General features: G+C 41.7%; 1 protein-coding gene across 1 annotated transcript in view; it reads left to right on the forward strand.

The window, feature by feature from the left end:
• LOC149797008 (uncharacterized) overlaps window positions 1-25,722 on the forward strand; it is a 39,230-nt gene continuing 13,508 nt past the window's right edge. Inside the window, exon 1 of the mRNA XM_089960325.1 lies at window positions 1-103. Coding sequence (XP_089816451.1) covers window positions 64-103 — 40 coding nt within the window. The 5' untranslated portion in view covers window positions 1-63. The remainder of the gene's footprint in view (window positions 104-25,722) is intronic.

Below are 25,722 nucleotides of genomic sequence, written 5' to 3' on the forward strand. Positions count from 1 at the left end.
AAAAGACCTGGTCGATCGTTACTTCGGTTGCACAGGATGTGATAGCATTTTGGCATCTAAATTATGGCACTGAATATTCATTTCCTTTGGATCCTTATTATCGGTAAGAAGTTTATTTAAAACGTTTTTATTTTTCTTTCATACTACTGTACACCATTGATCATATATTTATTCATAGCTTCTTAAGGTTTTTTTCGTACGGTTTTCATGCTTTAAATGTGTCCATATTTGTCATTCTTGCAAGCTTTGCCGTACTTCAAAGCAGATCTAAATTCATCACAATGCTAAGCGACAGCCCCGTCTCCTTCCTCCGTGTAATGGGGTATATTCAGTAATGTACTTGTTATTGATCAAGTCTCTATCTACGGGAATTTAGGGATGTATGTTTACAGGGATTAGCAGGAGATGGATGATTTAGTATTTGTATGTTATTTTTTAAAACGAATATACGAATCAAGTGAACATACACGAATGAGCATGAAATTCGTTGCATGTTAACTTTCTACGAATTGATTAGACGTGTTAAAATTATTAAACAAATGTACCCATTATATGGTACATTATGCTAAAAGGTTCACTGCTCTATTCTTTTCTTTCTTTAAAACTGGATACGAAAGCTAAGATACTATGTAATCGAAGTATCAAGACTCGGGTTTCGCCAACTTCAAAGGAGAAGATTTGATTTCTTATTTTCATATTCAATGACGATACTGAGAATATTGTTTGTACGGTACTGCTATCAGCTCCATTTTTCTATATCTCGGTAATACGTATTAAAGTTGTCCATTTACAGATTGTCATTTCAAGATGCAAGTAGTGAAGGGGCTGTTTAGCGACAATGGGAAAATACATTACAGACCGCTCTTGGGCACGTTAAGCGACAATACTTTTTAGCGCACCCTGGCCACGTTGAGCGACAATGGTAATGTAACATGGGGAATATTGGGCCTGTATAGCGACAAGGTAAAGATGGGTTGTTGTATAGGGACAATAAGAATGGAACAAGTGAGGTGATGTCATGATACTGGACATTGGTAACAATGTGGCAAGGGTCTGACCTGAATACATAAAGACAAATACGGTAGAGATATAGATATATGCAACACACATACATAGATTGATGAACATCAATTTATCGCACCTAAAAGAATCTACTTAAAAATGTAGGCAAGAGAATATTTGTTTTGGAGTCAAAACTAAAGTATAAAATTGATTAAAAATTTTTAGGCAAAGAGAATAAATGTCTTTTCGAGACACAGTAGTATGGTCATGCAAAGGTCCTTTGTTGTTGTTGTTGTTTTTTTTTTTTTGTTTTTTTTTGTTAACACCATTCCGTTAACTTACAGGGCATAGCATATGTCTTCTGCTTTTCCTCAAACTGCTTCTGACTTCTGGACCGAAGATAAGGAGTCTCTTCAGGCAGCCTTGTCTCTCCACATAGATTCCTTTTCAAACGCTCGTATCGGTGATTGGATGAATTTCCATGATGACATGACATACATGGGTAACTCGGTATGGAACAGAATTGGCGATACGAGGGTAGATGATTCAACGTTAGTCCACATCATGTGACGAGAACAGGCGAAGGGAATGAAGTAAAGCACTGTTATTTAAAGTGGAAGAGCCGATCAAAAAGGATTGAGTTTTTTCACCAATCACAATACGCGTTACGAAATTCTGTCACAGTGCGGAGTCTGTCTTCCAATTCAAAACGAATTGCCTGTGACGTCACATTCCATATATATATATATATATATATATATATATATATATATATATATATATATATATATATATATATATATATATATACGCTAGATGGTCTCCGGATTATCATTACCTACCTTTAGTGGGACGACCTCAGTAATCTCTGGATGTATACTTTACAAGAGAACATTTGCTGTTTGCCTGTGGAGTTGGTAGAACGCATTTACCGAGAGTTGGCCAAGATACAAGTGAAATGCAAAACACAACTGCATCCGTTACGTCACAAGTGTTGGAACCGATGGTAACCTGAATGCTGTAAGAGAACTGATTCATTTGAAAGATGGTCAGAAATTGTTGAACTGGACGAGGACCAGAAGATTTTGGTGGCTGCTCATCCTACTACTTATATGGTGACCATACTACAACGAATTCCAGAGGAAGAATTCTGTGCGATGTGTAGTGTGTGAACTAGTGACGAAACATTTCGATTCGCTACTGGAGTGCAATCAGTTTTGTGCAATACGTACACTTATTATCTCAGCCAAAAGAAAGACATTGCTGTGAGTGTCTAGTTTAGAAGAGTACATTTAGAATCTACCTCTGGAACTGAGAGAATGCATTTACCGACAGTTGGTCGAAATACATGTGAAACGCAAACTCAAAAATCATTTCCCCATTTTTAAACTATGCTCTTTTCCAAAGTAAACAAAGACTGATTATGGGAGAACACTACTTCAGTCACAAATACAAACTAGGTCATTGGCCACGACCCAGCGATTACTGATTCTTAGAGGACACTGAATGGATACTTTGGAGTTGAGAGAATGCATTTCCCGGGAGCTGGTCACAACACAAGTTCAACGCAAAGAACAATTTCATCCGTTACTTCATTGATGTTTTAGCCAATGGTACCTGAATGCTGTAAGAGGACTGAGTCAGATGAAAATGTTCCAGTGGGCAGACATTGATCAACTTCACAGGGACAAAAAGGATTGGATTGTTCGAGATTTGTTTTCTACTACGAGGTAGACATACTGCAGCGAATTCAAGAAGAGTACCAAAATCATTTTCACATCGTAAGCTAAGTTCAAGAGGAAACTTCTGAACGGTGTGTGATGTGCATGTCAGTGACTGAACCATTTAGGTTCACCGCTGGAGTACAATCATCTCCATCTAGAAAGTACTCTTACTGCTTCCGAAAAAAGAGGGTATAAAAACGGGCTGCCATGCCACGACCTTTATCAGTTGTGATGCAAAAGATTTCTTGGAAGGAAATCAATGATAGTATTCAAACTGTGGAGGATAACAACACTTATTACGAGAACTGTTTCCCATGAATTGGGGTCGACGTGTGGTGTGTGTCTTATTGACTTCCTTTCTGGGATTTCATTTTCCAGCCGATTCCTTGTAGGCTCTTTACGAAGAGTACCTACCACTAAATAAAACATTAAAGTGGTCCCTTTAAATGTCCACGAGAGACTAATTCTGTTAAAAGCATTTTCATTTTCATCTGGATACTTCTAGACCTCTACCGGAAGAAAGATTCGTCAGCTTTTAGGTACTGAAGATGTGTACGACGATGTATGTGGTGTAGCTTATGAGTAGTGAATGGGGAAGATTCAGGGTCTATGGGACTTATCATTAAAAACACCCCTGGGACCATATAGGGTCTATGTAAATTTAACATGGAGAAAACCTCTGGGACGATATAGGGTCAATGGGAATTAGCATTACAGACCTTCTTGGGACTGTATAGGGTCTATGTAAATTTAACATTAACACCCCTGGGTCTGTATAGGGTCTATGTAAATTTAACATGGACAAAAACCCCTGGGACTGTATAGGGTCTATGTAAAATTGAAACAGGGAGGGTCTCTATGTTTTGTTTTAAAAAAAAAAATAAATAAATAAAAAAGCGTAGGCAATTGAAAGTCAATCTCTTTTCGAGACTTATGAGTGGCCCTGAAAAGGGCCTTTGGGTTTATGTTAATGTATCCATTAAAATAAAGAGCACCGCATTGGTCTTCTTCTTGTCCTTAGGCTGCGTCTCACTGTAGGACCGTAAATCAGGACTCTTTCGAGGCATCCTTGTCTTTCTACGTAGATCCTACGTATCCACAGACTGGTGTCTGTCCTGTGGACAACTGTCCACTTGGATCGGACATACAAAATTCAGTCAGCTCGCATCCAATCCGAAGAGAGCAGTCTGTGACGTCACGTGATCTATATAGATTCACTAGCGCCTGTGTGCAGTCAATCTATGCGACAGTGATTCAACATGACGGAAACTCAGAAAACGATCCATTGGGGTGCACCAGCAGGGGAGACCGCCCAAGGGAACCCGGACTTACTTTCAGAAGAGGTAAACTGGGATTTTGTGGATTTTCTTACGTCGCAAGAATTTGTTCCGGATCCTTTGTGTCCTTCTTCATTACCGCAAGTGGAGAATTTTAGACAGAGACAGAAAGAAGAATTGGAGAAATTTATACAACGACAAAAGGAAGCGGAACAAGCTTTTCTCCTACAGCAACAGCAGCAAGAAGAAGAGGTAAGAAAAAAAAAACAACAAGAAGAAGTAGCAGCAAAGAAACAAGAGGGTGAAAATCAAACGGTCACGGTACTGTTGGACATTTTAGCGGAGTTAAGAATTCTCAAACAAATGTATCAGACTTCTTTATTACGACCGAAGAGAATACGACCTTCCCGAGCTAAACACTCCAATCCTGTGACTAAGCCTGTCGTACCACCCTTAGTGATTTCAACCAAATCATCATCATCAACAGTACGCAGTCCAGAAGTAGGCCTTGGCCGTGGCAAAGGCTTAAGGCAGTTAAAGTTGATTGCTTAAACTCACCCCTACACCAATAACCAAAGGCCCTTTTCAGGGCCACCCACATTCCTCGAAAAGAGATAAACTTTCAATTGCCAATAATTCAAAAAAAACAAAAACATTTTACCCCTATACTACGTGTATATGAGTGCGTGAGTTTAGCTTCTTATTTAAAATCAAAACTCAAAGACACTTACCTTATATAAGTAATTTATTCTTTTATCAATAGTTACAATCCAATTCACAATTCACAACAGAGCACTTTTAAAATTACATTCACTTCTTCTGTTTCTTTGTTTACTCTCTCTGTTTTTTCAATTTCTTCACCGTCACAGTCTTTTCTTCTTCTTCCTCCTCACTTTCTTCCCTTCTTCTTTTCTTCTCCTGTTTCTTTTTCTTCACCTGTCTGCTTTCCTCCTCTTCGTCTTCTTTCTCTAACGAATCCCTCTCTTCTTCTGACTCCTCTTGTTTCTTTTTTGGGCAATCTGGAGACCAATGTCCTTTATCTTGACAATAATAACAGGTATCTTGACTTTTGTCTCTTTTAACCCCTGTTTTTCTTTTTTGACGGTCTGGACACTCTGAAGACCAGTGCCCTTTCTTCTGATAGATATAGCAAGTATCTTGACTTTTATCTCGAAAGGAAGGAGAGTAGTCCGTGGGCTGGTCTGAAGAAAATTTTCTAATGACCCCTCGCAAAGCTCTGATGAAACGTTCGATTTGGCTTGTCTCTTCCATCGTTGTGCTCGGTTAGAGAGTGAAATGAATAGTGAAAGGACAAGACACACGCCCTTTTATATACGCTTGTCTGCCATGACTATAAATTAGTCCATGGTGTTTAAACTTGAGTCATTTGACGTTTTGCACTCAAGCTGAAACGATCCAATTCATTTGAGAAGAAAGAAGAAGAAAGTAAGAGGCAGAAACGTGATCTATCGCCTCGTACCAGAGCTGAAGTCTTGGCACAAATTCATGCCAGTGATTTTGAAGAGGACATGAGTGAACCAGAATCCAAACCCTCTAAACAAAGTTCACCACCCTTAGTCAACCATGAAAAGTACTATTCCATTCGAGAGACGGAAAAGCGCTCCTCTAGAAAATTTAGAACCACGGCTTACAAATACACGGTGAAGTTTAAAGATTTCAAGTCCGAAGTACCGTTAGAGAAAGCAGAAGGGTTCATCACCGGGGTGTGTGATTCTTTGCTCACCACACTCAAGCGACAATATCAACCCAAAGAAGACGATCGCTTGAGACTCTCCATACAACACGACGGTTTGAAATCCCCTGTTTGGATCGAGTTTGGCAGACCCGCAGAACTAACCGCTTCCAAAGTCATGGAGAAGATTCAACACGTGCAACAATCTAATGACCAGTTTGACAGCACCGATGGAAAAGCCACACTGGACATGACCCACGTCTCTCCTCCTCAAGGGACCGGACAACGCAGTAAGGTGTTACTGGTGAACGACCTTCGCAGCACCAAAAAGAGTCTCGTCCAAATTCACAATTCCCAAGACCAGATGTGTTTAGCCCGAGCCATCGTGGTGGGACGAACCTATGCCAACAAGAACGACACGACAGAATGGAAAAGAGCCTGGGAGAACATTCGACAATCGGACCGAGCCAAACAACGAAGTGAAGCAGAACTCCTGTTGCAACAAGCTGGCCTATCCAAAGACACACCCTGCGGCATTCCTGAGATGCAAACCTTGAAAGTGCACCCTCAAGAAGTGCGCGGACCTCTGTTGTTTCGGGGCCAAGACTTTAAGGACGGAAAATACATTCATGTCTATTATCACGATGACCATTTCGATATCACCGAACACGCTAGCCGATTTTGCCCGATGGGTCTTAGACCCCGTCGACAAGACGTGGAGCCAAGAGGACATCTAACGTTACGGAGATTGTCATCGTCATGCCACAGTGATGGCTCACAATTTCTCCGGAGACGATGGACAGTTTCTTTTGAGATACTATACGGAACAAGGCACCGAACGTCCTAAAGTCACTTTGAACGGAGCCAAAATCATTTTCATGCAAGTGGGACAAGTACAGTTTAAAGATTCGATGAGCTATTTGGCCATGCCTTTGAGTCGAATGCCTAAAACGTTTGGAATGACAGAAATGGCTAAAGGGTACTTTCCACACTTTTTCAATACGGAAGCCAATCAACACGCCGTTCTACCCCATTTACCTGAGGCTCACTATTACGACCCCGACAACATGCGTACCGAACAACGAGACGCTTTCTACGTTTGGTACCAGGCTCACGCCTCCGACCCTTTCGACTTTCAGGAAGAAATGTTAAAGTATTGTCGTTCCGACGTGGACATTTTACGACGTTACTGTGGAAAATTTCGAGAACTGTTCATGGAACACGGAGGGGTCGATCCTTTGAAAGAAGCTTGCACCATTGCCAAAGCGTGTTCCTTAGTGTACCGCCAACGATTCATGCCTGAAAACACCGTAGCTGTCATCAGTCCCCAAACGAACAATTTTGTCAAAGGTCAATACTCGGTCAAAGCCCTACGCTGGTTACATTACTTGTGCGACAAGGAAGACAAGTGGATTCGGCATGCCCGCAACGGAGGGGGCGAAAAGACCGTCGGAACGCATTCGGTAGATGGCTGGCACTTAGAAAACCCCAAGATCGTGTACGAGTTTAACGGTTGCTTATTTCACGGATGTCTCGTCTGTTACCCTGACCGTGGCACCAAAAATCAGTTTTTACAACGAACCATGGAAGACTTGTACCAGGACACTTGTCAGCGACGCCTAAAGTTAGAACAGGAAGGATACCAAGTGGTGGAAATGTGGGAACACGAATACGATCACCGTTTGAAAACCGATCCCGAATTTAAACGCCTCGTGGAAAGTTACCAGTTCATGGACCCCCTGAACCCGAGGGATAGTTTGTACGGAGGAAGGACCAATGCCACCTGTTTTCTGTACCAAGCCGACGAAGAGAAAGGAGAAGAAATCAAATACTTGGACGTGTGTTCGCTGTATCCCTACGTGTGCAAATATTGTCGCTTTCCTGCAGGACACCCACAATTGTTCACCGAACACATCGACCTGGTCAACATTCGACAATACGAAGGCTTGATCAAGTGCAAAGTTTTGCTTCCCACGGACTTGTACCATCCCGTGTTACCTCACCATTGCCAAGGCAAACTGATGTTTCCATTGTGCCGTACTTGTGCCGAAACGTGCAACCAAGATCAACCTTGTCAGCACACCCAGGAAGAACGGGCCTTGACGGGGACGTGGGTTAGCGTGGAATTGTTCAAAGCTCTGGACATGGGATACCAGCTGTTAGAAGTGTACGAAATTTGCCACTTTCCCAAGACACAACAATACCACAAGAGTGACCCCATGCAGAAAGGCATTTTCGCCGACTACGTGGATGCCTTTTTGAAACTGAAGCAAGAAGCCAGCGGCTATCCTTCCTGGTGTCACACTCCAGAAGACCAAAAGACATTCAAAGAGAAATACTGGGCACAAGAAGGCATTACTTTAGATCACATCGAGAAAAACGAAGGCAGGCGATCGTTTGCAAAAGTGATGTTAAATTGCTTGTGGGGTAAAATGGCACAACGTCCGTGTTTACCCAAGAAGGAGTATTTGACAGAACCTTCCCGCTTCACGACAAAACCAAATTCATGAAACACGTGGACGTCGTTCGCGAGGATTTGATCTTGGTCAATTACGAAGAAGATCTGGACTTTGTACAAGACGACCCTTTTGGAAATGTCATCATTGCGGCTTACGTGACAGCTCATGCTCGCTTAAAATTGTATGAAGCTTTAGAACTGTTAGGGGAACGCGTCCTGTACTTTGACACGGACAGTTGCATTTACATGCATCACCCGAGTCAACAGCACCCTGACATCGAAGGAGACCGTTTAGGAGCCTGGACAGACGAGCATCCCGACGACAAGATTCTAAGTTTCGTCAGTGGCGGTCCAAAAAATTACGGCTACGAATACCGGGACAAACAAGGAGAAGTGCACACGAAGTGCAAAGTGAAAGGATTGACTCTGAATTATCGTACCAGTCGAGTGGTCAACTTTGGGGTATTGAAAGAAGCCTTGCAATCTGGAGAGGATGAACACTTTAAAGTGACCACCTATCAACCCAACAAGATCGTACGTTTACCCACTCACCACATCGTCAGTAGACCCTTGGAAAAAGTCTATCAAATCTTGTACCAGAAGCCGGTCGCACACGCAAAGCATTGCAATCCAAGAAAGTACCCCAAGAGAAAAAGAGTAGCATCTTCCAAGAGTGGGTGCCTTATTAACACACAAACAAACAAAAAAAATGGAAAAAGTGTTAGCCAGCATTTACTACGATCCCTCCCATCCTGCAGGTTACGCAGGAGTTCAAAAATTCTATCGTGCTGCCAAAACTCGATTGAAAAGTCTCCTTTGACCTCAAGTGCAACGATTGTTACAAGAACAAGCTACCTACACTTTACACAAACCCATTCGACGCAAGTTTTCCAGAAGTCGCACCTGAGTGGAAGGCATCGATCATCAATGGCAAGCCGATTTAGCCGATGTCTCTCATTTGGCCAGCTACAATCGTGGCTACAAATATTTGTTTTGTGTCATCGACGTCTTTTCCAAATTTGCCTGGGTCGTGCCCTTGACTTCCAAATCGAGCAGCGAGTTAGTGCGAGCCCTGCAACGGGTGTTGAAACAAAGCGGTCGTCACCCTCTTCGATGGCAAACGGACAAAGGTACCGAATTTCTGAACCAAGCTTTCCAAAAAGAATTAAAGAAACAGGACATTCATTTTTTTTACCACCGAGAATCCCGAAACCAAAGCCAGCATCGTGGAACGTTTTCAACGCACTTTGAAAGAACGCATGTGGAAATATTTTACGCATCACCACACTCTGAAGTACATCGACATCTTACCGCACCTGGTGCAAGCGTACAACCAATCTTACCATCGAAGCATCGGACGTGCCCCGCAAGAAGTGACTCCCGACAACGAAGTGTTGGTGTTGGAGCGCCTGTTTGGTACGTCCCCGACGAGGGCTGTCCCCAAGAAAGTGGAGAGTTGACCGTAGGAGATTGGGTGTGCATTGGCAAAACCAAACGCACTTTCGACAAAGGTTACTTACCTAACTGGACGACCGAATTGTTTCGTGTCACTGGACGAGTGCATGGCCGTCATCCTACCGTCTATAAATTGGAAGACATGAACGGAGAAGTACTCAAAGGAACGTTTTATTTGCCCGAGTTACAACGTGTCACCAAAAAAGAAGACGACGTGTACGACATCGAAAGCATTCTCGAACGCAGAACCCGTAAAGTGGGCAAACGACGTGTCAAAGAAGTCAAAGTACGTTGGAAAGGATATCCGCCCAGTTTTGATTCTTGGTCGACACTTCGCAAGTCATCGACTATAAAAACAAATGACCATCATGCCCTTTCACACAGACGCAGCTACTGCGACCACTCCTTCACCTAGTTCTTCTCTGCAAGATTTACAAAAACAACCCTTGTGGGTGTGGTGTGGAAAACGTGTGCCTAAAACGCAAATCGTCTTTTTCTGCCAAATCTTCGTGGTGTATTGTGTCATCGGGGCAGCCATCGCCAATTTGAGTTTGCAACAAGGAGACAAACAATTGTGGACCATTTTATTGAACAGTTGCATCGGTTACCTGCTTCCCAATCCCTCCCTGAAATTCTCCTTGAACGGGAACCACGGGAACCTTGTGTCCAGTGCCAGTGCCAGTCACCACTCCAACCACAATAACAACCCCATTTTGGGCGGAGACACGCCTCTGACGTCCAGTAACCCCTCGGACAGCCACAGAACTCTGGAATTATGAGTCACCAAAACCAATTTTACTTAACCTTACCCAGTGACAGTTCCATGGAGGTGTTTCCCCACAACACGTTGTGCTGTTACATAGCCAAATTACCTCAGGCCATCCAGTTAGATCACGAAGCCCATTGGGAAGTGGCTTTGGTAGAAATGATTCACCCAACACAAATCAAAAACATCACTGAAACTCAAAACACTTTTGACGTCGAAATTCTGGACCCAACGGTGCAGCAAACCATGACGACCACTCCTCAACATAGATCACTTTCGAAGACCCCAATACCCCGTAGCAGCAGTGACACTTCTCCTCCTTTTTACGTTTATCACTTTAAAATTAACTCAGGCCATTATTTTAGTGGTCAACATCTGGTGGAGGCCATCGCTGACAAATTCCATGCAGCATTTGACAAAGTTCTGACCGGACTAAAAAAACGTGTCACCATTGAGTACCACAAACTGTCTCACCGTCTACTCATTAAATTTGAAAGTGAGGAAAAAAGTATACGTATTAAATTTTGCCCTGAATTGTATGACATTTTGGGTGGAGACCTCAATATGGTCACGGATAAAAAGACCAAAAAGATTGAGAAAGCAGACATTGACAACAACGGGCATTTTGCGAGGTATTTTCGTTTCCCGGTAGAACTGAACCAAGGACTGAATTTGATCTTTGTGTACTCCGATGTAGTGGAGTACAACGTGGTGGGACACACCTCTGTGCCCTTACTGCGTGTCATTCCTTTCAAAGTGGATTCTGCCACGGTCACTGACGAGGAAGGTGGAAACACTTACCACGTTCACCGCGAATTTGTACATCCTCACTATTTGCCTGTCAGTAAGTCGTATTTGGACACGGTCAACATTGCTATAAAAGGAGATCTGGGACAAAATATTCCATTCACCAAAGGAAAAGTCACGGTGAAACTCCATTTTCGAAAATGGTTCTCTCACGACTCATAGGTCATGTATCCAGTGTACCGAGGGGTTGCTCGACAGCGAGGACACGGTTTAGGAGATATGTTAAAATCGGCCTTTCGTTCGGTGGCTCCGGTGTTGAAACCGATGGTGACACGCGGATTGCACGCCTTGAAAGATGCGGCACTGACGCAAGGCAAAGAATTTCTCCAAAATGTTATCATTGACAAACAAAACCCTAAAGAAGCCTTCATGAGGGCAGGCAAAAATGTCTTGCTGAAAACGGGCAAAGATCTTTTGGGCCGACAAGAAACACCTATAAATGCCCTGCATGCTGCCGAGTCAGGCATTCAGCAAGGACAAGGCAGAAAGAGACGACGAAGAAAACACCCTTTTACCAGACTTCACACGTCTAAAGCTAGAAAGACAAAGAAAAGAAGAACCGTTCGAGACTTAGACGTTTTCGATTATTGAGAAAGAGAAAAAAATGATGCACCGAGAGTCTTGCGCCTGTTCCAAGTCGGAACTGGATCTGTTTGCCATGCCCCCCACCATGATGACGATGCAAGAATCCCAATTTGTGGAATTTCACCCCGTCTCCTCATTGACGGATTCCGCTCCCATCGAGATTGAAATCAAGGGACAGCCCGAAGATTACATCGATTTGAATAGCAGTTACTTGTACTTGAAAGTCAAAGTTCTAGATAAGAATGGAGGTGCTATAGACGGTGACGAGAAAGTAGCTCCCGTCAACAATTTCATGCATTCCCTGTTCAGCTCAGTGGACTTGTACTTGAATAACAAACTGGTCAGCAGCAGCATGGATACTTACCCTTACCGTACCTACCTGGAAAATCTCTTGACGTACGGAATAGATGCCAAGAATACTCATCTCAATGCTTGTGTGCTATGGGAACCTGACGAAGCGACCAAGTTTGACACAATAGATAAAGACAATGACGGCTTTGAGGAAAGACGAAGCAAAATCAAAGATGGAAAGAGTTTAGAACTGATGGATCGTTTGCATTTGGACATGTGGTTGCAAGAGAAATATTTGCTGAACGGGGTAAATGTTCGCTTGAGACTGAATCGCAGCAGTGCCACTTTCCATTTGTTGGCTGATAGTGCTGGTTGCAATCCCAAAAGCCAAATCGAGGACGTCAAACTCTACGTACGACGCGTTGAAGTGTTACCTAAAGTGGGAAATGACATCAGTCAAACGTTGAGCAGAACGACCGCCAAGTATCCCATACGACGCGTGGAAGTGAAAACGTTCACTATTCTCGCTAGCCATCATTCCATGATCGAAGATCATCTATTTCAAGGACAGTTACCCAAGCGTTTAATCCTTGGTATGGTCCTGAATTCAGCCTTCAACGGAGACTTCAATGAAAATCCTTTCAACTTTCATCACTTCAACGTGAAGAAAATCGAAGTCAGTCGCGATGGCAAGACCTTGTGTACCCGACCTTTCGAACCTGACTTTAGTGAAGAGAAGATGAATTACTTGAGATCGTACTTGTCCTTGTACGAAGCCACCGGGCAGTTACGAACCAACACCAGTCACGGCATTACGTACGAAGATTACGCAGGAGGTTATGCTTTGTGGGCTTTCGGTTTCACTCCAGACCAAGGCAGCGACGAGGGACATTTTCACCCTATAAAATCCGGCCAGATTCGTGTGGAACTTCAGTTTGCAAAAGAGCTGCCAAAGACAGTGAACGTTATCCTGTATGCAGAATTCGATAATACCATAGAAATCAACAGTTTGAGAGAAGTCATTCTAGACTATTAGAAGCTATGGTAGACTGTTATCCCTCTTTACCTAGTGGAGAAACTTTGGAGATGGAATGTGAGGAGACCGTGGAAGAAGAAGTTATCATGATGAAGTCAAGATGGCCAGAACAAGAAGCGCATTTAGCCTCCTGTTTTGCGACATTCCTGACAGATGTAATGAAAGAATTGATCAAGGAAGAGTGCTATGGATGTCACAACGATCATCCCAGTCAAATTCAACACGACAAATGTCTGATGTTGAGCCAAGAAGAAAAATTGGACGAATATCTGGACAAAGCTTGGGGTGTCATCGAGATAGAATTCGTGTTGAACGAGTGGTATAAAGGCTTGGATAAACATTCTTCTCCTCCATTAGCGTCTCTGGAGTGCCGTCGCATCGAATCTCTCTTTGACCAGAATAAGAAGTCGGAGCCAAACGCCTTTTACTTGTCAGACATTTTCAAGCAAAAAGTCAGGATCGAATTGATCACTTATCATTACCTGTGAAGAAAAAAAAAACCACACAAATCAATGGATACCTGGGAACTTTATTACCTTTTGAACCACAGTTCGTACTCGGCTTCTTGGAATCCTGTCGTCTGTGCTAAAGATGAACTCCCTCATCGCAAATCTCAAGACAATCTAGCTTATGTGATCAACACGGACGACAGTCATCTCCCAGGAACCCACTGGGTAGCCGTCTACTTTCCTCAAGAAGGATGTGTGGAATATTTCGATTCGTATGGATTGCCTCCTTTGGAAGACGATATCATCGACTTTATGAGAAGAAATGCTCAGACCACCCGATTCAATAATGTGAAATTATAAGGCACAGATTCCTTGGTGTGTGGACAATATTGTGTGTATTTTCTGCATCATCGCAGTCTGGGTTATTCCTTAGAACATTTAGTGACTCATTTTGATCCTCGTTCTTCTTCTAGAAACGATGTGAAAGTAGATCGATGGTTTTGTGACCATTATGCTTATCTTTTGTCTCAAGCTAGGAAACGTAGTGTCCATCAATGGTCTAATGACTTCCAACAGTGGAAATCACAATTTCATTCACAACGTTGTCAGCCCTGTTTAAAGTAGAGTGTAAATGGAAAAAATGTTTGTCATTTGAAGAAAAAAAAAATGCTTGATGTTATATTGTTGGATCACTGTTAAAAATGTTAGAGTTGTTTGTTAGTGTTAAGTGATTTTGAATTAAAAAAATGTTGTGTTTTGAAAAAAATGCCTTTGTGGTTTGTTCGGCTATAAGAATGTTGATTCATGCTCTTGACTTCTCTCTATCTCTCTCATGACACTCATTGATCGTTTCGGCTCGAAAACCGTAGAGGGATGTTTTCCTTCACGTCCGCGCTTTGACTTTAAGAACCTGGGTAGTTTCCAGTCTAACCATCCATTGTCGACACATCCTTCTACGAAGATGTGCTCCAAACTAGCTAAGCTAAACGAAGCCTACGTGAATTTCCATAGGGTCAGACACAGTCTGATACCGAAGCCTGAAGAGATAGAGAATGTGAGAATGCTAAAGTCACTGAAGACCTGATAGAAGAGCTCTTCAGAGAAGAAGTGAACAGGGAGAAAGAAGAATGGACAGAGAAGTACAGACTTCAGAGACAGCAGCAACAGCAACAACAACAGCAGCAGCAGCAGCTGCAACCTGAACCTGACAGAGGCTTTGTCGATTGTCGTATCCACACCAAAGAGTTCTTCTTCTCTTTCCGAAGAAGCAGACCTATCGTCAGAAAGTCTATCCTCAGAGGACGTCGCATTCTTAGAAACTAAAAGATTGCGATAGCAAACAAAAAAAGAGCCCTTTTCAGGGCTACCCCATACTCTAGAAAAGAAATAACAATCGATTTGCCAATGTGTGTATGTAGAGTAGTGTGAATATAAACACTAACTCTTTTTAATAGTGTGAGGGTATGTGTTTGTGTATATGATTGTGTGTTTGTAAGCGCTCACGTACGTTTGTGTGGATAGTAGATTAAGATCATGTTTTTTTTTGCTGTTTGACGTGTGGGAAGAGTAGATTTGGGGTTTGATTGCTTTGCGTATGTGGATAGTATATTGAAGTGATTAATGAAAATTTTTTAGAATAGTGATGGAAGTATAAAAAAGTGAGTGAGTGTTTCTTTTAGGTCCGCGCGTTTATTTGGTTATGATCTAGGTAAGATCAATTTTGTTTTAGGGGGATGTTTTCCTTCACGTCCGCGCTTTAAGTATAATTGAAACTCGCTTGGCAGTCTAGCTACCCTGTTCATTCGTTAACAAGACAATGAATACCAGAATTGTAAAGCTTCTAGAACTCCAGATGCACCTGGAATATGCCAGGCGCATACTAAATGAACTGGCCGCGGAGGCCATTGTCGAAGAGGGAAGGATGAAAGAGGAGGAGGAAAGAAGAAGAAAAGAAGAGGAGGAAAAGGAGAGAAGAAATTTCAGAATCCCAGAGACAGAAAATTGGGATTCTGAAGCCACTTATCCCGCCTCTGCACTCCCAAGAAAAAAGGTAAAAGGAGACTGGGGAAGAAGATGTGTGTGTGGTGCCAGGCCTGGAAGGTGCCATCATTAACCAGGTGTCACTGGAGTTCAAAAACAAACAGCCCTTTTCAGGGCTACCCAAACCTTTAGAAAAGAAATAACAATCGATTTGCCAATGTGTGTATGTAGAGTAGTGTGAATATAAACACTGACTCTTTTTTTCTTGTGTGTGTGTGTGTGTGTGTGTGTGTGTGTGTTTGTTTGTAAGCGCTGACGTAGGTTTGTGTGGATAGTAGATTTGGGTTTAATTTTAATGCTTTGCGTGTGTAAATAGTAGATTAGGGGTTTGTTTATTGATGCTTCACGTATGTGGATAGTAGATCATATGAAATGAGAAAAGTAGGGGATATTTTCCTTCACGTCCGTGCGTTGTTAGGTTATGATCTAGGTAATATCAATTTTATGTCTTAGGGGGATGTTTTCCTTCACGTCCGCGCTTTAACTATAAGAACCCATAAAGTTTGATGTTGGAACCATTCTAAGGAATAACTGAAACAAAATGACTCAAGTATCAGTTCTATTTAATCTATTGAGAGACATCTATTTTTGGATAATGGATGTAGAATATGTTGTAGGAAGAATAGAAGAGGAATGGAGGCATGGAGATATGAAAGACTTGGTAACCAGTCAAGTTCAAGGCCTAAAGACAGCAAGAGATATCATAGCAGGGATGATAGAAGAAGAAGTCAGTAAGTCAAGAGGCTTCATTAACCCACCTTACTTCAGAGTGGGAAGTTTGAAGGAAGCACTGGATCATGTCATCCAAGTCCGGTGCTTCCTAGAAAAGATATTGTACTGGACAGAGTGGAGCAATGTAAAATGGGAGTTGGACAAGATGAAGAAAGGGGAAGATCTGATGAGAAAAGTAATGGAGGAAGAAGTAGAGAAGATTAAAGAGAGATGGAGGGAAGAAAGAAAAGATGAGGAAAACAAAAAGAAAAAGGAAGAGTTTGAGAGGCTTAACAACAATTGGATGAAGATACAAACGAAGTTTAGAGAGTTGGGCCATCCTGACTGGTTACCGGAGTCAGATATAAAGAAGAAGAAAGGATTATTAGAAAAGATAAGGGGATGGATGAAGAAGTGGAGGAAATAAAAGAAGAAGAAGAAGAAGAAACCCAAAGGCCCTTTTCAGGGCCACTCATAGGTCTCGAAAAGAGATTGACTTTCAATTGCCTACCCTTTTTTTATTTTATTTTTTATATTTTTTTTAAACAAAACATAGAGACCCTCCCTGTTTCAATTTTACATAGACCCTATACAGTCCCAGGGGTTTTTGTCCATGTTAAATTTACATAGACCCTATACAGACCCAGGGGTGTTAATGTTAAATTTACATAGACCCTATACAGTCCCAAGAAGGTCTGTAATGCTAATTCCCATAGACACTATATCGTCCCAGAGGTTTTCTCCATGTTAAATTTACATAGACCCTATATGGTCCCAGGGGTGTTTTTAATGATAAGTCCCATAGACCCTGAATCGTCCCCATTCACTACTCTTATGACTTACACCTTCACTATACAAATGTACATGACTGGAAAAGTTGGGGTTTCGAGGCTTGGACCAAAGAAGTGGCCAATTATGCCCAAGAGTTGTTATCCTAACTTCAAATGTCCAGTGAAGAATGTAACATTTAAACCTGTGTTAGTGACAGTGCCAGTAGACGAACGCGTCACCGTGGAAATCCACCCCCTTCAGAACAGGACTGTCATGGACATTCCCGAAAGACCTTTCCGGGAGGACACCTTTGTGACTGTGCCCAATGTAGAGACTTTCAGAACATTACACATTGTTCCAAGGACAGCTTTGTTACCAAAAACATGTTGTACAGTGACCTATTTATATTCAACTTTGATCGTTTTGACGAGTATTTTATCGCTGTACTTAAACATTTGGCTTTTATGTGATTTTCTCTTTCTTGTTATTCCATTTTAAAAAATCGATAAACGTGTTCTGCAAAAAGTATAAAAACTGTTGTATTGTCTGCCTTCGTGTCCAACGTGACATTCCCTCCACTATGGCTACCTCTATTGTATCTGCTCCCTATTCCTCCACTTTCAAGGTCATCGACGAACACTTAGATCGTGCTTGTTGGGAGGCTTTGTATCCTTTTAACATGTTAATTGCCGGATCCATTGGTTCAGGCCACACCAACTTTGTCAAACGTTTAATTGAACGTAAACATCACCTGATGGATCGTCCTCCTCAACGGATCGTGCGGTGTTACAAAAAGTGGCAATTGGCGTACAGTCTCTTTTACGAAAGTTAAGGCGATTCAATCGTGTTTGTGGAAGGCATTCCTGGCGAAGACGACGGAATATAGCCTGACCCCATTCAAACCCATCTGGTCATCTTCATGTCAGGAGAAGACGAAGAAGACATTTAACTGTAGTTTACACGCAAAGGGCATAATCGTAATGCAGTGTCATTTTCATCACTCAGAATTTGTTTCAACAAAGTAAAGCCCATCGCACCATCAGTCTCCATGCTCATTACTGGTCTTGTTTAAAAGCCCTAGAGATAAGTCGCAAGTGCGAGTGTTACCAAACAGTTATGAACGCCTTGGCTGACTCGTGCCTAAGACGATGCCACTCAAACCCCACACGCGTAAATTACTCTTGGAATTAGACGTACCACCCCAGATTATTTGCGATTTCGTACCCATCTGTTTCACCAATGGTGCCATGACGGAGGGCCTGTCGTTTACACGTTCCGGTCGTCAACGTAACAAAACAGCTATTTAAAAAAAACCTCGAACACTTTAATTCTGTCTCTTACAGTGTCAACATGACGTCTATTCAGTCTCATCTTTCCGTCAAATTGATGAATCATGACTTGAGCGGCATGAATCGCTAAAACAAATTCCACAAATACGTGCTCGTGTCTTAGAAGCCAGTCTCAAAGAAATCTTACGATGGTTTACGGTGACAGCACGTCAATTACTGCAAGGCATCATTCACATTCCACATAAAAAACACACGCTTTTTTATACACAAACAAAGTAGCCTTGAGAAACAAACAAATTTTCGCATCGATACTCAAACTAAAAAGCAAATCGTTATAAAACTTGGAGGTAGCGGTTTTCTTACAGGTATCATCATTCTCTCCCTCTTAAAATGGGATTTTAATGCCCCAAAGTCCTTCATCAAGAAAAAACTACTCCCAAAAAAGCCAAACGGACCCAGAAGAAGAAAAAGAACAACGGTGTGAAGACCAAGTCATAACCCACGAGAAAGAAAAGTCCCTAGAAAAAGAAAAGCCCACAGGAAACAGCTCCTATCCGCAGAAGAGGCACTTCGACCAGGACGCAACCTTACATTCGCACACCACGACCTGCAGCGACGTTGACCACGTTTCAAGTAGCCTCAGGTTCTTCCACTTCTCCGTTGCTGGTAATTCCTGCCAAACCTAGCTTGACATCCCTTCTTCCTCATTTGATGAAATAATGGAAACCGGCGTCTCTAAGAACTTCACCTGCAGTGGTTACACCCTCCGCCTCTTTAGCTGCAGTGGCAGTTGCTCACAAAGTACCTGCCCCTAAAATCAAAGTCCAAGAGAGATCGGGCATGTTACAGAGTATACTGGATTTATAAAAGCAAGAAGTGTTCCGATTTAGTTGATACGATGTAAAGACAATCAGCGGCGACGTATTCCAGTTAAAAAAGACCTGCAGTAAAGGATACGGATCAGTGTTTTTGTACTTTTTGGAAAACAGACAAAAGCAACGAATTTCTGAACCAAGCTTTCCAAAAAGAAATAAAGAAACATGACATTCATTTCTTCACCACCGAGAATCCTGAAACCAAAGTCAGCATCGTGGAAGGTTTTCAACGCACTTTGAAACAACGCATGCGAAAATATTTTACGCATCAATACACTCTCAAGTACATCGACGTCTTACCGCACCTAGTCCAAGCGTACAACCAATCTTACCATCGGAGCATCTGATTTACCCACCAAGAAGTGACTCCTGACAACGAAGTGACTGTTTTTGATCGCCTGTTTGGTACTTCCCCGACGGTGACATTCATGAAGAAAAGTGGAGTGTTGGCAGCAGGAGATTGGGTGCGCATTGGCAAAACAAAACTCACATTCGTAAAGGTGACTTACCCAAATGGATCGGTGAATTGTCATCCTGCTGTCTATAAATTGGAAGACATGAACGCGGAAGTGTTAAAAGGAACGTGAATTGCCCGAGTTACAAGGCGTGACCAAAAAAGAAGACAAAGTGCACAACATCGAAATCATTCTCGAATGAAGAAATCGAAAAGTGGGAAAACGGCGTGTCAAAGAAGTCAAAGTGCGTTGAAAAGGATATCCTCCTAGTTTTGATTCTTGGATCGAAGCTTCGCATGTCATCGGCTATAAAAGATGGCTATCGTGCCCTTCAACAAAGTCTCAATCGCCTCAGTGACCACTCCTTCACCGAGTTCTTCTCTGCAAGAGCTACAAAAGCAACCCTTGTGTGTGTGAGAAAGTGTGTATAAAACGCAAATCGTCTTTTTCTGCCAAATCTTTGTGGTATATTGTGTCATCGGTGCTGCTATTGCCAATTTGAGTTTGCAACAAGGAGACAAACAATTGTGGACCATTTTACTGAGCAGTTGCATCGGTTATCTTCTTATCAATCCTTCCCTGAAATACCCTTCTCACGGTAACAATGGGAGTTTTGCGCCTAACGTCAGTCAACTTTCCAACAGTCACCACTCCAACAGCAATCCTCTTTTAGACACTCGTCTCATATGCAGCATAACTGTAATTATGAATAACAAAAATCAGTTTTAGTTAACGTTACCCAGTGACACTCATGAAGGTGATTCCCGACAACACTTTGTGCTGTTTCACGGCAAAATTGCCTCAGGCCATCCTATTGGGTCACATAGAGCATTAAGAAGTGGCTTTGGTGTAAATGAATTACCCTACAAAAGTCCTAAATATCATTGAAAAGCATACCACTTTTGAGGTCGAAATCTTTAATCCTCAAATGCAAGGATTATTGGTAGAATACGAACCTATAGATGCCTTTAAGAGCCATGATCTTTCACGTTACGCCAATGACTTGTTCATTCGTCATGGCTATTATTTTAGTGGCCAACATTTGGTGGATGCAAATGCTGCCAGATTCAATGTAGCGTTTGGCACTGCCTTGGACAAAGTCAGAAAAAGTGTCATGATCGAGTAACATAAAGTGATTATTCGCCTACAGATGAAATTTCCGGATAAAACACAATAGGTATTAAATTTTGTCCTGATTTGTTTGACATTTTTGGCGGAGACTGGGAGACGAAGAAGAACGTAGAGGAAAAAAGGACAATTAGTGGTGGAGCACAACGTGGTGGGACACACCTCCGAACCGTTACTGTGTGTCATTCTTTCCAAAGTTGATTATGAGACGAACGATGACGAGGAAAGTGGAAACACCTATCACGTTCACCGCGAATTTGTACATTCTCACTATTTTGCCCTTCAGTACGTCGTATTTCGACACTGTCAACATTGCTATAGAAGGAGATATGGGACAAAATATATAATTCCCCAAAGGGAAAGTCACGGTGAAACTCCATTTGAGAAAATGATTCTCTAATAACTTGTAATTCTTGTATCCAGTGTATCGAGAAGTTGCTCAACATCGAGGACAAGGTTTACGCGATATGCTGAAATTGGTGTTTCTTCCAGTAACCCCGGTTGCAAAATCAATGGTGACCCGAAGATTGGACGCCTTGAAAGATGCCGCGTTGAGGAGAGCCAAAGAATTTCTCCAAAATGTCATCATCGACAAACAAAACCCTACAGAAGCTTTCTTGAGAGCAGGCATTTAGCTTGTCATTTAGTCTGTGTGCTTTTATTCGTAGTTAGTGATTGTAGGTAAAGAAGTGAATGAGTATTTCTTTTAGGACCGCGCATTCCATGTGATGGATAGTAATGTGGGTCTTGTGAGTTTTGGTATCAGGGGATGTTTTCTTTCAAGTCCGAGCTTCACACATAAAGCGAAAAGGTTCGTCAGTCTGGCTATCCAACGTTCACTCATTAATATGAGCAGAATTGCAAAGTTTAGATAACTTCCGATGCTCCTGGAGTATGCCAGGCGGCTCCTGGATGAGCTGGCCATGGAGACAAAACAGGAGGAAGACAGGCTTAAGGAAGAGGTAAAGATAGAGAAGTATATAGAGAAGGAAGAAATGATCTTGTCTCACCTGATGACTAGGTCAATGTGTGAGGTGAAACCTCTGGTAACACCACTACTACCACCAACACAGCCACTACCTCATCCAGAACCACTACCACCAGCACAGAGATCCGTGGTCCCCCAGACGGAAAACTGGGAGGAGGAGTTTAGTCAACATGATATTAATAGACCACATTATCCATGGATGTGGAATAGGAGAAGGAGGCAAGAAGATGTCTTCAGAATCCCACAAACGGGAGATTGGGGTGTGGAAGCCAACCAAGTAGCCTTTGCGTTCCCAAGAGCAAGGCTGAACTGGGAGCAGGACTGGAGTAGACGTTGCATGTGTGGGGCCAGACATTAAGAGGTGCATCTGAAGTCCAAAAATCAGCCCTTTTCAGGGTTAACCAAATCTCTAGAAAAGAGACTATTCAAGTTGCCAATTTGTGTGACTGTGGAGTAGTGTGACTATAAATACACACTCCTTTGCTGATATATATGGATGTGGATGTGTGCGTTTGTGTGTTTGTGTGCGTTCGCGTACGTTTATGTATATTGTGTTGGTATGAGTGCGCGTACGTTGTGTGGATAGTAGATAATGGTTTTTTTTCCTCTTCCCGTGTGTGAATAGTATATTTGGTTTTTTTTATGTCCTCTTCCCTAGCATGGATAGTAGATATTGGGTTTGTTTTTTCCGCTTCTCGTGTGTGGATAGTATATTTGGTGTTCCATTTTCCTCTTCCGTGTGTGGATGGTAGAGTGTGTGCTTGTAGGTGTTCACAAACGTTCATGTGGATGGTATATTTTGGGTTTGTCTTATCCCTTCCCTTCTGTGCGGATAGTAGATAATATGTGAAGTGATTGTAAGGGACGTTTTCTTTCACGTCCGTGCTTGAAGTATATAAATCAGAACGGTCGTCAGTCTGGCTACCAGCGTTGACTAAACACCTTTGGAAAATGGATTTGTTCAACGAATTAATAGACAATTAGTACTGGATGATGGATGCAGCATATGTAGTGGAAAGGCTTGAAAATGAATGGAGGTATCCAGTTAACAAACATTTTGTGACAAGTTAAGTGACCAGCCTGAAGGTAGCCAGGGATCTAGTGAAAGACATGATAGAGGAAGAAGTAGAAAAGTACATAGGCTTTATTCATCTTAAATATTGAGAGCGTGAACATTGAAGCAGGCCCTTGATAATGTGATCAGAGTGATGTGCTTTTTACAAGACATAATGAATTTCATGGAGTGGTCTTTTGTAAAGTGGAGGCTAGATATATTAAAGAAAGCAGAAGAAATGATGACAAAGGTACTGGAAGAAGAGGTGAAACAGATTAAAGATACCAGGGCTAAGGAAAGAAAGGACAAAGAAATCAGTAAGAAAAAAGAGAGGACTTTAACAAAACTAACGAAAATTGGATGAAGGTGCAGGAAACATTTAGAGGGATGGGACATCCTGACTGGATACCAAACAACGAAAAGAAGAAGAAGAAAACAGTCATTGAGAAAGTGAGGAGAATGTTGAAGAATGGAGAAAATAGAAGAAAAACACAAAGGCTTTTCTTCAGGGCCACTCATATACCTCGAAAAGATATGCATTCTCTTTGCCTAAAAACTTCTTAGTCTATTTTATATTTTAGTTTTGCCTCAAAAAATGTGTTCTCTTGCCTAAATTTTTTTTAGTTGATTTTATATTTTAGGTGTGATACATTAATGTTCATCAGTCTATGTATGTGTGTTGTATATGTCTATGTCTATATATCTACTGTATTTGTCTCTACCTAGAGTAGCGCGTATTCAGGTCAGACCCTTGCCACGTTGTTACCAATGTCAAGTACCGTGACGTCATCTCGCCTGTTCTATTCCTATTGTCCCTATACAACAACCCAACTTTCCCTTCTCGCAATATTCCCCATGTTAAATTCTCATTGTCGCTAAACGTGCCCAGGGTGTGCTAAAAAGTGTTGTTGCTAAACGTGCCTAAGGGGGGTCTGTCATGTTTTTTCCTATTGTCCCTAAACAGCTCCCCTTCACTATTGATGCATTTTCAAATTGTCCATATGGTTTCAGAGTGGCGATTTCCGTTAGATATATGTGCTTAATCTTGGTCTTTTGCGATACATTACTCCCACTTTTACCCCCACCTCCACTCCAACCGCCCCTCTCCCACGCGGTATTAATACGGATGTGGGGTTGGGACAAATATATCGTTGTGTTCTTCTGTCTATCAATAAACATTTTTCTTGTTTTAGATACATAACTTTCTAACTATTCAAAGCATTTCAAGCAATCTATGAAGCAAATTACGTAAAGATTGCATATTATACTTTTAATTTTTCCCTCAGTGTTACCATGGAAGCAAAGTGTAGCAAGAGTGGGATATACACTGACAATATCAGACCACGAGGTTAAAGTATAAACAGTATAAATATCGATAGCTTAGGACGATATGTTACTTTCAGCATTAGTCATTTACAATGGTAGAGAACCCGCATGTGGACGGAAGTGAGCTTGGGATAAGCAATTTTAGATTGTTCTTGTTAAGAACAAAGATTATGCTGAAAATCATACCAATTACAGGGGTACCATCGTTCTAAGCTGTTTTGCAAAGCAGTCGTTTACTTCAATTCTTAAAATTTGCTTAAATTATCATCTAGAACATGATTGTTTACGTGGTAAAGAATAAATAGGATTTGTCAAGCGCTCTAGTTCAACTGACTGTATTTTTAATTGGTAGTGTCTAATTTGTTTGTGTCGCTATAAGAAAAGAAAATTTATTGAGAATTAATTTATTATTTTCAGTTCATTAGATAATGCAGCGTTATGAAGCAAATTGCTCAGAAACTCTTTTAGTGGAAAATGATTTATTCTGACAAGAAGTACGCAAAACGAAGATAAATATTGTGAAAAGATAAACGGTAAGACCTCTGCTTACTTTCATAATAATATCAGCGTGCGTCAGGTGGAGTGTGTGTGTGATTTCGATTTTTAACGCAGCTTTAACAATTGTTCAGTCATATCGCTACATGTAGCATGATGTCCCACCCAGTCAAAATATCCTGACACCAGGCCGACCAATCCTAACACCAACCTTGTAATGCCTAGTGAGGCAGCTGTTAGTACTATTTTTTATAAGTCTTTGGTATGACACGGCCAGGGTTCGAACACACAACCTCCCGCATTCGAGGCGGACGCTCCAACCACTAGGCCACCGGAGTGGCAGAGTTCATTTCAAATGTAAATAATGGATTGAACAGATTGTGAAACATATTTCATTATGTACTGAGCACTGATGTTGAATAATTGGTCTAGCTATACTTGCTTTTTGTATGCAGATGATAAATTCATTATAGCCCAGTCTCCTAAAAAAAAACTGCTGCTAGCTTTGAATACCATGAATTTGTAGTGCAAGACATTGAATCTGATTATTGATCCACCAAACTATTTCAGTAAATCTAAAAATTCAAACATTAGCAGTGTGCCAGTTTTTACATCAACAGCAGCTCAAAGTGCAGACAGTGATTAGTTCTCTCTAGACCACATTGAACGCTCAAGGTAATTTGCCATAGCTAGATAAAACAAAAAATTCCCAACAGGCTAAAGAAGCAACATTTTCAATTCTACTGAATCTAGAATATTAAGCTTATTATTTGAGATCTAATACGAATTAGGTGCCTATAGTTGCTCCGATTGCATTGTACAGCTCAGATCTCTGAAGTCCAAAAAAAATTGTTTTATTCATCTGACACCCTGTTCGCTCAGTCTATCTTAAAATTCAAGCTTCTTAACAATATGTAATGGTTTATGGTGAATTAGAAAATTTTCCGTCTGATATTTTCTATCAGATCACGATTGTACATTTCTGGGGTAAACTTTATGTAGAAAAATTAAAACATTTCACCCTTGGTATAAAGTATTGTTGTACTT

Source organism: Sinohyriopsis cumingii, chromosome 6 (assembly GCF_028554795.1).
Source record: "Sinohyriopsis cumingii isolate HCF-2022 chromosome 6, ASM2855479v2, whole genome shotgun sequence".
Lineage (NCBI taxonomy): Eukaryota > Metazoa > Mollusca > Bivalvia > Unionida > Unionidae > Sinohyriopsis > Sinohyriopsis cumingii.